The sequence below is a fragment of the Thermobia domestica genome, chromosome 11, assembly GCF_964235325.1.
Source record: "Thermobia domestica chromosome 11, izTheDome1.hap1.1, whole genome shotgun sequence".
Lineage (NCBI taxonomy): Eukaryota > Metazoa > Arthropoda > Insecta > Zygentoma > Lepismatidae > Thermobia > Thermobia domestica.
In genome coordinates, this window is record NC_137464.1 from 215419736 (window position 1) to 215435803 (window position 16068).

General features: G+C 35.9%; 1 protein-coding gene across 2 annotated transcripts in view; it reads right to left on the reverse strand.

Annotated features, from left to right (window-relative positions):
* Positions 1–16068, reverse strand: part of LOC145663741 (kinesin-like protein KIF19) — a 278291-nt gene that overhangs the window by 71107 nt on the left and 191116 nt on the right. For both annotated transcript variants that reach the window (XM_081729824.1, XM_081729825.1), the window contains exons 12-13: positions 8671–8795; positions 3681–3757 (exon numbers count right to left, since the gene is read on the reverse strand). In XM_081729824.1, the coding sequence (XP_081585950.1) occupies positions 3681–3757; positions 8671–8795 (202 nt within the window). The remainder of the gene's footprint in view (positions 1–3680; positions 3758–8670; positions 8796–16068) is intronic.

Here is a 16068-nt window from a genome sequence, read left to right on the forward strand (position 1 = left end):
GGGATGTGCCTGTCACAGTAGAAATTTTGAAAGTAACGGAAATATCCATGGGATTTCCCTTGATTTCAATGAGATGTGCCTATTACGATAGAAACCAAGGGTAACGGAAATATCCATAGAATTTCCTTGGACTTGAATAGGGTATGCCTGTTGCAGTATAGAAACTTTAAGGGTACGGGAAATATTCATGGGATTTCCGTGGATTTTAATGGGATGTGCCTGTTACAGTAGAAAGTTCGCGGATAATGGAAATAACATAGGATTTCCCTTGGATTTCAGTGAGATGTTCCTTTACGGGACAATATTTGGCTTGTAAACGTTATCGTGTGACTATCCCACGAAGAGAACAGAAATACACCACAGGAATCCGGGACATAAGCGGACAACTGGATTTTCATAGGATATTTACAGGACGCACGCTAGCAAAATGGGACATTTCATGATCATCCTCATATCCAAAGGAGGTCTGTGTGCTATGGGGGATAAGCAAAGACAGTCCTTGAATTATCGGGATAAAAGTGTCCCAATGATACGAAGAACATACATTATCAGCAGAAAACCAACGTCTTATTCTTCAGCGCCGTTGTTATCATGCTTATAAAGAACAAAACAAAAAAGTTATAAAATTGTTTTATTAACTTATTGAACAGTTCGTACCTGGATTTTTAAACCTTTAACTAAAACTGTTTGTTGTGAGATAAAGCTACAACTATGGATAATTTTGGACAACAGAACTATGCATTTCTGTTCAACCGCACCAACAGTAGAAGTTCTTTAAGTCTAATTTTGTCATTTTTTTTTACTTGGAGGAGATACAGCTTTTAAATAAAGTGTTTAAACTTTCTTTTAGTATTAAGAAATAGTACAGAAGACAATACTGTCGTTAAACGCTTAACTAGTAGTCAGGAATTGCAAAGAAACCGTTAACTACTAGCATAGCAAGCACTGCAAGTTATACAACCTGAAATGCAGTTGTGTATAATGGGTTGCGTCTTATGTGAAACCAGATTCTTTACCTTACGTTGACCATTAGAACTACAGTATATTCGGCCGTATTTTTCCCGCGGAAATATCACATAAGCTGGTGTCTTCTGATGGTCAGGTGTAGCTTACCTTCATGTGCATGTTTGGATCTTCCCCGTCCACAAAGAGACTTAATAGGTCGTAGCTCATGGGTGAGAGGAAATAATGAGCATCAGAGTCAGATTATTATTAGTTGGGAGAAAATTGCGATTTGCCTTGATCATACTTAGGCCAAAACTATTCAGAAGATTCAGCGGATTTTCGTTCCCTGAATCGCTGATGCTTTATGATTCAAATGACCGGGTTTGTTGCCAGATGCACCTGGACACGCATTCGCCTATTCTTTGTATTTCATTCACGCTTTCTGATCAAGTACATTTCTTCGGTTTGTCATGCTCGCTACTATTCTGATCAGGGGCGCACCCATAGAGAAGAGGGAGGTCCAACGGGTTCGGATCTTCCCAAAACTTCCTCAACAAACATATTTACATTTTTTCAATAAAATATACTTGTTCAACAAGGAAACGAATGATATAGCATGAAAATTTCATCTTACACTTCACATATACTCTTTCTTTTATATAAAAATAATCTAGTTCTACCATTTTTCTTCTGAAAATATAGGTGGAAGTATTTTACAATTAGGTATCGTCTTTTCGGGTGCAGAATAATACCCGTTCAATACTACACAAACGTAGTGGCTTGTAGTATTGGACCTTTCCTCCAAAGCTTGTACTTCTCCCAACAAAAAATTTCTAGGTACGAGCCTCGCGCCTGATTCTGACATAACTTCTGAATTTTGAGGGAAGATGGAATCACTCTCTAAGTACACTCCGATTTAAGTTGGAAGAGATCTGCCATATTATTTCTAACAATACTATGAGTACGGTGTCGCTCAAGCTACTTGGAGAATTTCAGAGTTCTACCTAGATCTCCAGGTGAATAACCGCATTTTCCCGGACAAAGTACGGATATTTTTAGTATTCCACGTAAAAAGGAATTTGTATTCAACTGTTACTCTTATGCTTTAGATATTCTAGATTAGTGATGGTCAAATGGCGGTCAGTGAGTATGTTTCATTCGGTATGCGAATAAATAAAATAAAATAAAATTGTATGATTTGTTATTTTGTTTGAACTTCATTCATTACGAGGAAAATTGTAACTGATCATTATAATGTATATCTCAATTTAGACTTGGCTTTAAACTTGAAAAATATTTTCATTAACCTTTTGGTAACCAAACCTATTCTACAAAGTAAGGCATTAGTACTGGGCAATTTTGTTTTAGGAAGTTGCGAATTTCATAGATATAATTTTAATTATTCATAGTTAAGACCTTAACTGGTCTAGATACAAAAAAAAAGTACAGGATACCTAGAATAAAACAAAGATTTAGAAAATATATAACTTATGCACATTCAGCAAACGGTCGTTTCAGGAGGGGAAAGGACAATAGAAAATGACCCTCAAATATGGTTCTTGTTTTTTCCTGTCCACAGTGTGTTATAAACCGATCATAAATGCTCTAGATCAGTGGTTCTCAAACGTTCCGATAACGCGGACTCTCTGTGCATTCGGAAAGACCCCCGCGGACCCCCTTGCAATGCTATCTGAAATTTCACATGGTATTAAAAACTATACTGATTAGAATTACCACTGACAAGAGAAAGATCAAGAAAAATATTGCAATAAGTAATTTATTCTCAAGGTATATGATTGTTTCCTGGTGAACGAAATTCCAATTGAAAATACAGTAACTTTCAAGACTGAAAATCAGTCATACTTTTTAAATAAAAGTAAATTCTCTTGATAAACAATATTCTCAAATGTGGGGTCACTAATATGAGGAATGAAATTCTTTGTTTTTCCACAATTGCACTGAAATCCGGAATAAGTTTTTTCACCATTAATTTTACGTCCGATTCCACATTAAGACGATTTCGCTTTCTATTCAGGCTTTAATACTGCAAAGAGCAGAAAAGGTCTGTTCACGTAAGTAAGTGGTAGGATTTGCAAACCTAAGTATAATGTCTAATTGATTTTTTTAGTAACTGAAAAAAAATACTTCTTGCAAAACAGCTGTGAGTCCCATTATAACACATTTCAATTTTTAGGTGTCGCGGACTCCCTGGCTACGTCCCATGGATCCCCAGGGGTCCGCATACCCCACTTTCACAACCACTGTCCTAGATAATTCTGGACCATCCGGAGAAATCAATAGATACTTTAGATATTCAAGAACCACATGCCAACCACCACCAGAAAAAGCTCTCTTTCCCCAATAACTTTGGAGCAAATTGACGAGTTTGAGCTCGTTTTTTCGTTTGTTTGTTTGTATGTTAAAATTTAGCGTATATTTTCAACATCTGGGCTATATGAGGCATGGGCTTACAGTTTAAGATAGAATCCGAACCATCATAATGCGTTCAATGTTCTTCCACCAGGAATCGTACTCGAGACCCCGTGCACGAGATTGAATTCGGGTTTATTCTGTCAACAACAATGAAAACTATGCTTAAACTGTATTAGTTCTGAGTTCATTGACAAAGAGCAAGTGGAAAGTGAAATTTGAACTTTTGCTAGCAACTGGACAAACTATAGTCTGAAAAGTAACTTTTAAAAACTTTCAAAAAAGTATATGAACAGAAAACTCACCCTCTGTTTGCGTTGATAGGTGGTAATCTGTCTCTGCCTTCTACTCCATATCCGTGTAACGATATGAGAGACGAAGACTAGAAGTAGAAGAAACATATTTTATAAGAAACAGAGTACAAATAAATTATGTAAGTAAAGAAGTATAGCGTAAAGACTCTTTAAGAAGACTTGAAAGATATTTACTCTAGGAGTTGTTTAGAATAGCAAGTGACTTTTCTGAGCTTTTGTCATTTTCATCTTTTTCCAGATAGCTGAAGTTGGCTCTGATTAAGAAAGCGCAGAATATCTTTATCTGTTTCCAATGTAGTACTTCATAATTTGCTTCGTCTTGTCAAGCGAAACCAACTGATCACTTGTTTTCTTTGTGCCATAAACAATGTTTATTCAACGACACCATTTGACTCACTAATTAGAAACTTTTCTTCGTCTTCTGCTTAAAACCACAGCACGCCATTCGCATGTTGTCATTCGTTCGGGGCAGTGTCGAATGTTTTTGACACAACTATTATTAAATAATTTATAAAACTAAGTTTTAATGGAGGCAATATTTTTTTTTTTCGAAATTAAGATATTATTATTAAATTAAATCGTATATTTACTACTTAATTATTTAAACTTTAACAACTAAGAGTTTAAAAATACTTAATTTATGTTGTTAATTAAATCAAAGGTTACTTTTTTTTTTAGAATATTAGCGAATAATTTCTATAAAATTAAAACTCATGCTATATGCAGCGAGAAAGTAACACTACAGCTACGTATGTAAAAGTAAGTAGGATCTAATATTAGAAGAATTATCCTACGGCAAAAATAAAATTTATAAATTTATTTAAATTAATAATAGGAAGGGTTTTTAAAATTTAAATTAAGAATTTTCACGTAGATCCGCTGTAGAATCGTAAGAAAGAACCATGCAAGAGGGAAAGCATATTTACAAATTGCATCATGCCAAAGGAGAGAAAATTATATTATGGAAACAATGCACTCGATTTGAAGGGTTTTAATATAGCCTACCTGTTTCAGTTTATGAAAATTATGTAGCAAAGCAAGATGATACAATTATTTGTAACAATTTTATATAAATCTTCTATTAACAGAAGTTTAATAAATATTTTAGTAAAAATGTCTTTGTTTAGCTATCAGTATTGCAATTACCTATTTAGAATTAACCTTGTTTGAAAAAATCTCTAAATGTTCGAAGAATTTCTTGATAAATGAAGTAATAACACTAAAATAATGTAAGTAGGAAATTAGTTTTAAAAAAAATCAGTATTTTGGTCACATCATTAAAAATAACTATCACATTTACAACAGATTCCCTAATATCAAGCAAATTGAAAAATAAATCTGTCCTCTATTATTTGGGCACCATAAATAAATTCATAAAATCTAATTAGACTTCATTAAAATGTATTTTAAGTACAAATGATGCTTTTACCTTTAAGAAAACAAAATTATGCTGCTGCTAATTAACTTACATTTGTCATTGTCCTTTACATTTTGTCACTGTTCATAAAATTACGACCATACTAAGCTTGGGCCATTATTAAAGTAGATAGCTAGGAAATTACTACACGTTCGAGTTATAACAATGGGAAATTATAACAATGCTTCAGAATTACAAAAATATTATAAATGAATAAAATACATTACGCTGTTATATATAGCATGACCAGAAATAAAGCATACCGAAAAACGGAACATTTGTGATTTTTTTATTAACTTGTATTTAATGATACAACGTATATAAAAAGAAAATGAAAGGTGTCTTTTCTATTAAAATAAGAGATATTGTACACACAATATCTGAATAGGAACAATCAGCACACATGTTGTTATTAACCTCCACCCAAGTCCAAACATTTTTCCAGAACGATCAGAAATTTCCCAACACCAGACCTGAATACCTGTAGGCCCACCTCTTTAAACATTCTCCACAAATAAGTATCGGGTGGGGTAAAATTAGGTGATTTGGTACAGTAGGCAATGTTATGATCTATCTAAGACTTGGTATTGAACAAAGTAATGCTTCAGAAGACCTAAGACTAGTGGTATGTGGTGTTTGTCCGTCTTGCTGAAATCATTGTGTGTTAAAACACAATACTCCAAACTCGATAAAATCTCTTAAAACTATACAAAAAGCAGGAGATCACCAATCTCCGTATCTTTGCTGATCAATGTCAATCCAAGTTTTAAGATTATTTTTGCAAGGTAGAGACGGGTATTGTGCTATGTCGAGATATCATCTGGGTAAGTCGCTGTTTAGTCCCATAACCATCCCGTGAACGAACTTTGCAAACCCGATATGCCGAAGAACTGATCATTTTCAAATACAATCACGAATATGCTAACACAGACTCAATACTTTTCTTCCTTAAGACTTCTCGCTGACATACCTTCATAATATAATATTTAAACGCTCCTAATTCGTGTATCTGTACAGGCATTTTTCGTTTACATAGTGTTTAGAAATATATCGTTGTCTTGTTCTCAGTAATTGGAGATTTTCTCCAGCATCTTCGTTATCTGTGGCAGATCACTTTTGTTCCAGGCTGTTTTTCTATTCCGTTCGGAACACAGTAGTCACCCCTTTTGAAATTGCCTCTAATTCCATAATGCTGCGGTCTGTAGGAGGAGTTTTATTATGGACTTCTTCAAACAAGTTCGGCTCGTAGTTTACACTAAGCCCACCAAAACAAGTATTTCCGTATAAGCAGAAATAGTGTTCACGAAGAAACTACTTCTTCAACACTCAAATCATTATAACTTATCTCTACAAAAGCCAATGTTGAAATGAAGTTACATTTCCTCGCTATTAATGACGATTAATGACTATGTTGTCATTTTTCGGTATACTTTATTTCCAGTCACATTATATAACTCGAGAATTTTGATTTCGAGTGTAGGAGTAAAAATTAAAATTGTATCGACATCTTTATACGTAATAATTCATTAAATATATACGGGCATACACTGTTCATAAGGAAACTGGAATCAAACAGAAAATCACAAAGGCTACTGGAACATTGTACCTACTGAAAAAAAAAATTATGAAGCCTACGCACTTATGCAGTATTAGTACTGAACATGCTGAGATTAACGTAAGCGTTCCCTAGAAAGCATTCTACAAGATAACCCGAAATTAGCACATTAATAACTAACCTGCCCACGAACTATTCTAAATAGTTTTTCTGTATAAGGAATATTCTGTAAAAGAAACAGAATCATTTGTGAGGTAATTAGACATTAGTCAGGTAGTGGACAATTAACTTTAGGAGGACAGTACATTGACAAATATTGTATTGATTTATTAAATTAAGTTATGCTTTCAAGGAACTATAATCAATAGGAATTGAGTTATTCGAAGCATACAATTTACATATATTGCTACATTACTTTTAAATTTTAAAATTATAAGGATAACATTTTCAAAAGTGTTGGGGAAATAAAAGTTTATTAGATCAAATAAACAAAGAAACTAAATATCTTCACAAATCTAAAGCATGCAACAATAAAAAATTAGCTTAATAATCCTTTCCACATAATGTGTAAGTAAAGGTCAAAATGTTTCTCACATCATTATGATATAGAGGTGCTACACGGGGAGAAAAAACACCTTGGAATCTGGAGAGGTCAACGTTAATTTAGTAAATTCCGGACTAAGTGGACAATCGTACAAAAAAGCCATGCAGTGAATGTATATACAAGGTGTTTCAAAACAACACCGACAACGTTTGGGAGGTGATTCCTGACACCAAGATAAGACAAAAAGTATTGACCAACCTGGGTGCACAAATGCTTCCTTTCGGAGTTATAGGCTGCCGAAAACATGAAAAAGAATGAAATTTAAAGGTTCATAGTTCCAAAACTATGGGACCTACTGTAGTTGGGTCAAGACTTCACTTAGGAACTATGTGCGTTATTCAGAAATACGTGTTTCAAGATTCTAAGGTACCATACTCACTCAACAATTTTTTAGAGGGAGTTTGACAATGGGCATATAATTTGAAGTACTCAAGTACTCACTAAACGATGCGAAAGAAGCGATCTCGAAATTGGATAGCGGTGGAACAATGGGTCATTTTTGTCCCACCTTGGAGGCCTATTTTGACCCACTTCCGGTGACGCACAAAAAATGTAAATAGGCGCACAAAACGTGGGAAAAGGCGCACAAAACGATACAAAACACGTACAAAACGATGTGAAGGAAACGACCTCGAAATTCGTTGGTGGCGAAACAAGTTAATGACGCTAGGAAAAAGACAACATGATCCTGATCTGTGGAGAATGCCGGGAGAATGTCTCATGTTTCCTTGTTCAATCTGAAACGTCCTATGTTCATGTTTCTTCCTCTCTTCCCATGACTTCTGACAACTCATACCTACCGCAGTACTGGCTGTTAGGTGGGTCACTTGTATTTCTGTTTTCAATCATTCCCATGGTCATATCTCCGTTGTTATGTGCAGTAGAAGCATGAAAGAAACGGCGTTAAATTTTTCCGCGTGTGCCCTTTCATATTATATTTATGTTCTTGTTTATCGTTCCGTTACAAAAGTTCACTTCGCTCTTCTAATATCCTATTTGTTGATATTTTTCCTACCACACCACACCTCCGATTGACGGGCTGTTTATCGCAAGCCGTTTCTCGTTTTCACGTTTCTTCGGTATTCCGGTAATTGATAAATCAAATTAACTTTAAGTAATATTCAATCTACTTATGTAACGCAAATTTATTTGACAAAGACAAGGAACGTTTAACTAAGAAGAAGAAATCAGTAGAACACGAACTAAAATTCCAGGTCATTTTAAAGAAATGACACGTTCCGATAAAAGCTCAATAGGTTAGAAAATAAATGTGGTGCAGGTACTCAAAAGCCTTAACTGGCATTTATTAACCAAATCAGGAACTATACTAATAAAATTCACTGAAACTTTTCAAACTTGGTAGTTTAGTGTAGGTATACTAAAAAGTAGAATAATAAAACCTTACCCGATTTGTATCTCCAACTTCGAGAAAGAGTTTCATGTCTCTATCCGAGTACGTAGCAGCATGGATCTCCTGTTGATACAAATTATACAAATCTTGGAGATCAGGCGGAAGAGACACTTGACGATCTGAAAATAAAAATAAAAGTATTTACTTGTAATACATTATTTTTCAGTAGCATATATTTTTATTTCAGTTATAATATTTAGCCTTTACAATATTGAATAGTTCATAAATCAATAATAAAAAGAATGAGCAAATCTAAATACTGAGTACACTAAAATTTATGCAATCCGTATTGCGAAACAAATAATGAGAAAAAAAGATTAAGTATTGAGAATATTTTCCAACATCAAACAACTAATCATCCTTCACAAAGGAATGGCAATTGTAAAAATTGATGAAAAAAGTTTTAAAAAGATACAAAGTTAGGATACTTTTTTCATTTATATAACTGGTAACAACATTTCTCAATCTCTCTTTAGGGGTACGGTGGCTCAGCGGTAGAGCGCATACCTCTGGTGCGTGAGGTATCTGGTTCGATCCCGATCAAGTAAATTTGTGCTTGACAATATTCCACCCGTGAATTTTCTGCGGGTACTCCTGTTTCCTCTCACTTTGTCATCCCATCAATTCTTTCACCATCATTCACTTGCCTTAGTCATCGTCTCCCTTAGCCTAAAGGACATGTATGTGGGACATTAAACTAAAATATTTCATTTCATTTCTCAATCTCACAAGATAGCTTGGGGAGTGGCGATAGAATCATAAAAGCTTAGAAAAAAATTGTAGGGTAGATTTGGTATGATCCACGATAACCATGCGTACATCCGTTTTAGGGTGGTACAAGTTAAGTTAGAAACCTGCACATCGCTTTTTTCAAGTCATCAAGGGGGCCAAGGGGGCTCAGTGGTAGGGTGCTTATCTGTGGTGTGAAGGAAGCTTGGTTTGATCCCAAACCATGTAAGTTTGTGGTGGACAAGATCGTGCCTGTGGTTTTCTCAAGATTCTCCCGTTTCGTCCCACATTTTCATATCACCAACTTATATTACTAACTCATATCATCATTCTCATATCACCACATTCTCATATTATCCTTTTCTTTAGCCTACAGGACATAACGAGGGATGTAAAACTACAAATTGCATCAGGATTCATTTCATTGTTAAGTCATCAATTCCGCTTGATACAGCAATTATACGTACGCTTTAACACTTTCCATTAACTGTAATCATTCTCTATCTCTTTTACTTTGCTTCCATTATATTATCATACTCAGAAAACAAGCTTGATATACCTATATACATATATACACGTAACACTACTACTGGACAACTTTAACACTCCTGTTTTTAAAGTTTAACGTCCCTTGATTATGCACCGAGGCTATGGGAGACGGGGGGTGATGAGATAGATGATAATAGTGGAATGTAGAAAGTGACAGGAAACGGAGAACCCCGAGCAAACCCACGCAACGGTGTTATTCTTCACAAAGTTCACTTGGCGCAATCTGGATCGAACCAGTAACCTCATGCACAAAAAGTATGGGCTCTAACTACTGAGCTTCCTCCCCAGTCCAAATATATGACATTCATATGTTTCTCTATTTCTTTACTTCTTGCATATAAGTAATTTCAGCTTTCATCTATTTCCTCTTCTACACATTTTTTTGCGGGGGAACGTGTCTCCGTCCCCCCGCGAGAGACACCTGTGTGAAGTTGAACATCACTAATCAGTGTTTGTAGTTTGAGGAAAAATTTCCCTAATCTAGGGAAATTTCGTAGGTAAATTCAGCAAAAAGGGGAAAAAGGAATTTTTTCGATAAAAAGTAAAAATCCAAGGAAATTTTTGGGCTGACTAATTGACCAATATAAATGCATAAATTTGTCTTTGTTATTCAGATATAAACCATTATAATGCAATAGTTTGTATGTGTGTGTGTGTTCAAAGTAGAAAAATTTCCACCGATTGTTGGCTGGGTGTATTTGTGTATCTTTTTTGTAAAAAAAAGAAAGAAAGAAAAAGAAAAAGAAAAAAGTGAAAGAAAAGGTGAAAAAAGGAAGGAAAAACCAAATGAATAAAGCAAATGTGGTTGCCACTTCCATTAGTATAAATAAATTAATCTTATCACATTACTTCTGTCATAGAAATTGGAAACACAACGAACTATGGAAAATTCGATAAAAAAAAGAAAAATTTTGTGTCAGTCTAGGGAAATTTTCTTAAGAGAACCTACGAACATTAATTTCTATGACCCGTCTGCATAACTGATACTTATTAAGGAAGAACTGATACTTATTAAGGAAGAACTGATACTTATTAAGGAAGAACTGATACTTATTAAGGAAGAACTTATTAACTGATACTTATTATCATAGAAACACAATAATGTTTTTGCTCCGATGTTTTGCAATGAATAATTAATTACGCGGAACTAGCAAGAAACATTACAAGGTCATTCACATTCCTTTAACTTTTAAAGAATCAATAAACTTGCCAACAACAGATTTCCTTTGCCATGATTTGTTTGTTGCTTGCGAGAATTGATGGTCTATCATACGGGTTGCACCTGTGCGATACAACAGTATGGAAGCTGACAAGGGAACCTTCCGAAAATGATAGTTGCAGTGAAAGATGTGGCCTATGCCAATTGAAAGAGCTGTAACAGAGATGAGCATTCCCAAAAAATTAGCTGCCCATAGCAATAGGTTCAAGAAATATAAGGGGTGGAAGTTCGGGAAACAGCAAGGTTGGACAAGGGAAAAAAGTGCAAATTCCGCAAAAAAGGGGGGCACGGCAAAATACAATGCTGACAAGTGATGTATAGAAAGAGACTTGCCACAATAGGGAACAAATGAAGGCCACCAGTAGGGTTAACAGTGTTGCCAACTGCAATGAAAAGTACATGTTTTGCAAAGAGCACTACATGTAGTGAGTGCAATATTCAGTATCATGTAGAACATTAGATATGACGTGTATAATCAGTGGTACAATCTAACAAAAGAGAATAGAAAAAACAGAAGTACGAAAAATACGGAAAAGACGAAGTTGGCCATAATGCGCCACATTTGATCACGAGTTGTGCATATTAGAATGAACAAAACAAGAAGCACCAACTATGCAGGAAACCGACGTACCTAGAGTCGAAAAGAAAAACGAGTTCCAAAGTTGGCAGCACTGGCCATGAAAATCCAGACAATTCTAATATAGTTAGGCCACCCGCTTCACAAAAACAAAATTCCGGCAAGAGGCATTAGCCTTCGCATAATTTGTACATGCTTATCCACATTGTACATGCAATTGTTCGATGAGACAATGGTCCAAACAGAAGATACATTTGCAGTGAGCACAGCGGAATACTGCCAATCCGTTATGCATGGTACAATGATCGCCTGTGAATGTCTCGAAACAGTACTCTAGAAGTGTCGGAACCTTTGGTGGTCTTTCTATCACATATCCACACCAGTAGAAAGCAAACATAATCAAAGGCTTGATCTACTGTGTGTTCCTGTCTGCAGTACTATCACCGCCTATATGATGTATCCAGAGTGTCCCACCTAACTCTGCGACTGAAATAGTTTCAAAGCGAAAAAAAATGTGACACATCCAGTTGTGCAGGAATGTACCCATGTCAGCGGGCGATAAACTTCTGTGAGACGCAAGTGCCCCAAGTCCCCCATCATAGTGACCCAGGGGCCAACTTCAAACTTTCAAATAGCACCATCGGTCGAGTTATATTTCTTTCGATAAATCATGGAATATGAAACAACGCATATAAGAAATATTTACTATATGGGATTTCAAAATGGCCACCAAAAATATCTGCTCGGTGACAAGAACAACGTGCATTTTGGCGGCCATTTTGAAACCCGTGCTTCATATGGCAAATATTTCTTATAGGCGGTGTTGTATCTATCCAGAGAAACATCATCCCCCCCCTGTTCCTACCACTCGGTCCCTGTTGCCATTTGAAAGTTTGAAGTTGGCTCCTGGGACCCTATGATGGGGGTCCTGGGGGCACTTGCATCTCACAGACTTTTATCATCCCCTGACATTGGTACATCCCTACACAACTGGATCCGTCACATTTTTGTTCGTTTCTCAAATCTTTCAGGTCACAAAGTTTGGTGTGACACCCTGTATATTCCCACACACGACCTAACCATGACATAAGTTTACTTCTATTATAGGTTGTTGGCTCAACCCAACCATTTCATGTTCCCCGACTTGGCATTGCCTCAATCACTCTAGCATTGATGCATTCCGAGTGATGCCTGTTGCCGTAATTTTCTGTTTGTGAAGCGAGTGGCCTAACTATATTAGACTTGTCTGGATTTTCATGGCCAGTGCTGCCAACTTTGAAACTCGTTTTTCTTTTCGACTCTAGGTACGTTGGTTTCCTACATAGTCGGTGCTTCTTGTTTTGTTCATTCTAATATGCACAACTCGTGATCAAATGTGGCGCATTATGGCCAACTTCGTCTTTTCCGTATTTTTCGTACTTCTGTTTTTTCTATTCTCTTTTGTTAGATTGTACCACTGATTATACACGTCATATCTTATGTTCTACATGACACTGAATATTGCACTCAACTCGTATAGTGCTCTTTGCAAACATGTACTTTTTATTGCAGTTGGCAACACTGTTAACCCTACTGGTGGCCTCCATTTGTTCCTTATTGTGGCAAGTCTCTTGCTATACATCACTTGCCGGCATTGTATTTTGACGTGCCCCCCCTTTTTTTTTTTGCGAAATTTGCACTTTTTTCCCTTGTCCAACCTTGCTGTTTCCCGAACTTCCACCCCTTATATTTCTTGAACCTATTGCTATGGGCAGCTAATTTTTTGGGAATGCTCATCTGTGTTACAGCTCTTTCAATTGGCATAGGCCATATCTTTCAGTGCAACTATCATTTTCGGAAGGTTCCCTTGTGAGAAAGACCAAAATCAATGGATTTCATTCACAAGAAATATTGCCATACATTGAAGTGGGGCAAGATTAATAATGAAAATTAATGACAATTTGGATTAGAATCATTCCCAGATCCTTTTGTGGGATAAACGAACAGTAACGCATACGCACAATATATATGAGTATTAAAGCGTTTGAATCTAGGACAACAACAACAAAAGGTACTCGATTATGCGTCTACCTATCAACTGAAAGGTCTGGGTTTGAACCTCGATTTGGCAAGATTTACTTTTTGTTTCACTCTTGTTCCACAGCGATCTTCGGGCCTACTTAACTTCTGTAACTGGGTACACATTAGTGCTCTCAACTGGTCGGGTCGGGTCGGGTTGAAGTAACCACCGACCCGACCCGACCCGTGACCCGAATTGACTAACCCGACCAGACTCGAGTGACCCAACCCGTGATCCGATCCTATTGACCTGACCCGACAACCCGACCCGAGCTGACCAGATTGACCCGACCGACAACCCGACCCGATTAGCCTGACTCGACCCGTTTGAGAGCACTAGTACACATAAATATGGAGGTAAAGAGGAAGATGTGTAATATGTACGGAGTCCTTACCTCCACGTCATCTGTAAGCCCCTTGCCTGTTCCGAATGAGGCCCACCTTTTTCCTTTAATAGCGCCATAAGGTAACCGTACTAGAAAAATAATATAACTTTTACTGTTTATTTACAAGTTTACTCTCTTCTAGACAAATTGGTTGAATAATTGATTGTTATAGTTTAATGGGTACATCAGTAGTGAGCTTATTTGTCTGCATCACGATAAGGTCGACCATACTAAAACTTCAAAATAAAATATTTAAAAAAAGTGTAGTCCTCACATTAAAGAAAACTAATCAAATAAAAGGTAAGGATCACCGCACTAAACTTTATTGCTCCATTTTTTTTAATTATAGTAAATGATTCTATACTGAAGTTATTACTGAAACACACATTAGTGATTTACGAACAAAATTATAAGGCCTTGTAGGCAAATTCCGTCCGAAGGAACTTACTCCCAAAAGTAATATACTCATTTGCGAATATTTTCTTGCGAAATTACTTATACCATATTACTAACGAAGGCTCAATTCGGGTTGACGGATCAAAACAGAAATGTGTGAATCAAAACAGTAAACGGATTGAGATTGATAGAATCTGACGAAGATATTACTTCAGATTCAAAACTGTAGTGAACTTTGCATAAGGTCTGAATGTTTGTGTGTATTTTCTCAGAATAACAGCTCCTCCACACCAGAAACGCGGCAACAGCATGGAACAGACAGTTTTTATGTTTTGTAGTTGAAGTGGATTATGTTGAATCTCAAAACCCCTCAGAATGGCATATTTCATACATACGTACCATATTTATTGTGAACAATAAAAGGTTTCTTCCCCTTTTAATTAAAGGCGTCTTCCATTCTAGGATTACCAATTAATATTTTTCACATCATCTGTGTGTTTTGATGCGTGCCAAAACATGAATTAAAAAAAAATCGTGGATTAAAAGAAAGCTGGACTCATAAATTTAAAAATTATCCAGTCTGTTTTTTGAATTCAAAATTAGAAAGAATTTTACAAAGAAAGATGAAGATATATGTATGTATACAAAGAAAATTACCCGTAAAAAGAGCATTTTTAATGAAGCAGCTACGAAAACTACATGAAACATTCACTACTGATTGAAGAGTGAAAATATGTTTGTAAAAGCAATCAGGAAACTTAACGATGTTTTTATTGTATCGTACGTAAGACGGGTTTAATAGCATGTGCTTCCGATCTATGGACTCAGTGAATAACGTACAAACTGACATTGAAAAGAAATGACATTTATCCAATAATCAAGAACATATAACAAATTGCATATGATAAATAAAAAGCACTTTCAAGCCATATTTATTTTTGTAAACGAGTTTAGCTTGTATTTATAGAGAGTTGAGTTACTGTCCACACTTTATATATTTATTTCGCTATGAACCTGATTATATTTTGAATTCTTAACTATTTGTTAAAATGTTCAGTTGGCATTAAAATATGAAGTTTAAGAGCACAAATCGAAACGTATTTACAAACCAGTAGTAAGATTTAAGAGGCTCTTAAGTTCAAACCAGTTAAACTAAAGCTAATATTCCAAACTGATCTACTTCATAATATCCATAAGGCTTATATTTAACAGAAGTCTTGGAAGATTTATGGATTCGTAATTTATACACGGACATATATCGTAATATCTCGCCCATGGATCTATTAACGCATGCTTTTTTTTAAATAACCAACACCATGTGCGTCCTACGAACTACTACAATGGCAGACGACAGGGACACAGGCGACACCACTAGTCATGTGACGAAGAAGACCATCAGCGCCACCGCGACACTAGAGTAGCTATAAACCCAGGAGGACTTTCACATATAGTATCAGTCTACGGCCGATCACCTCCAC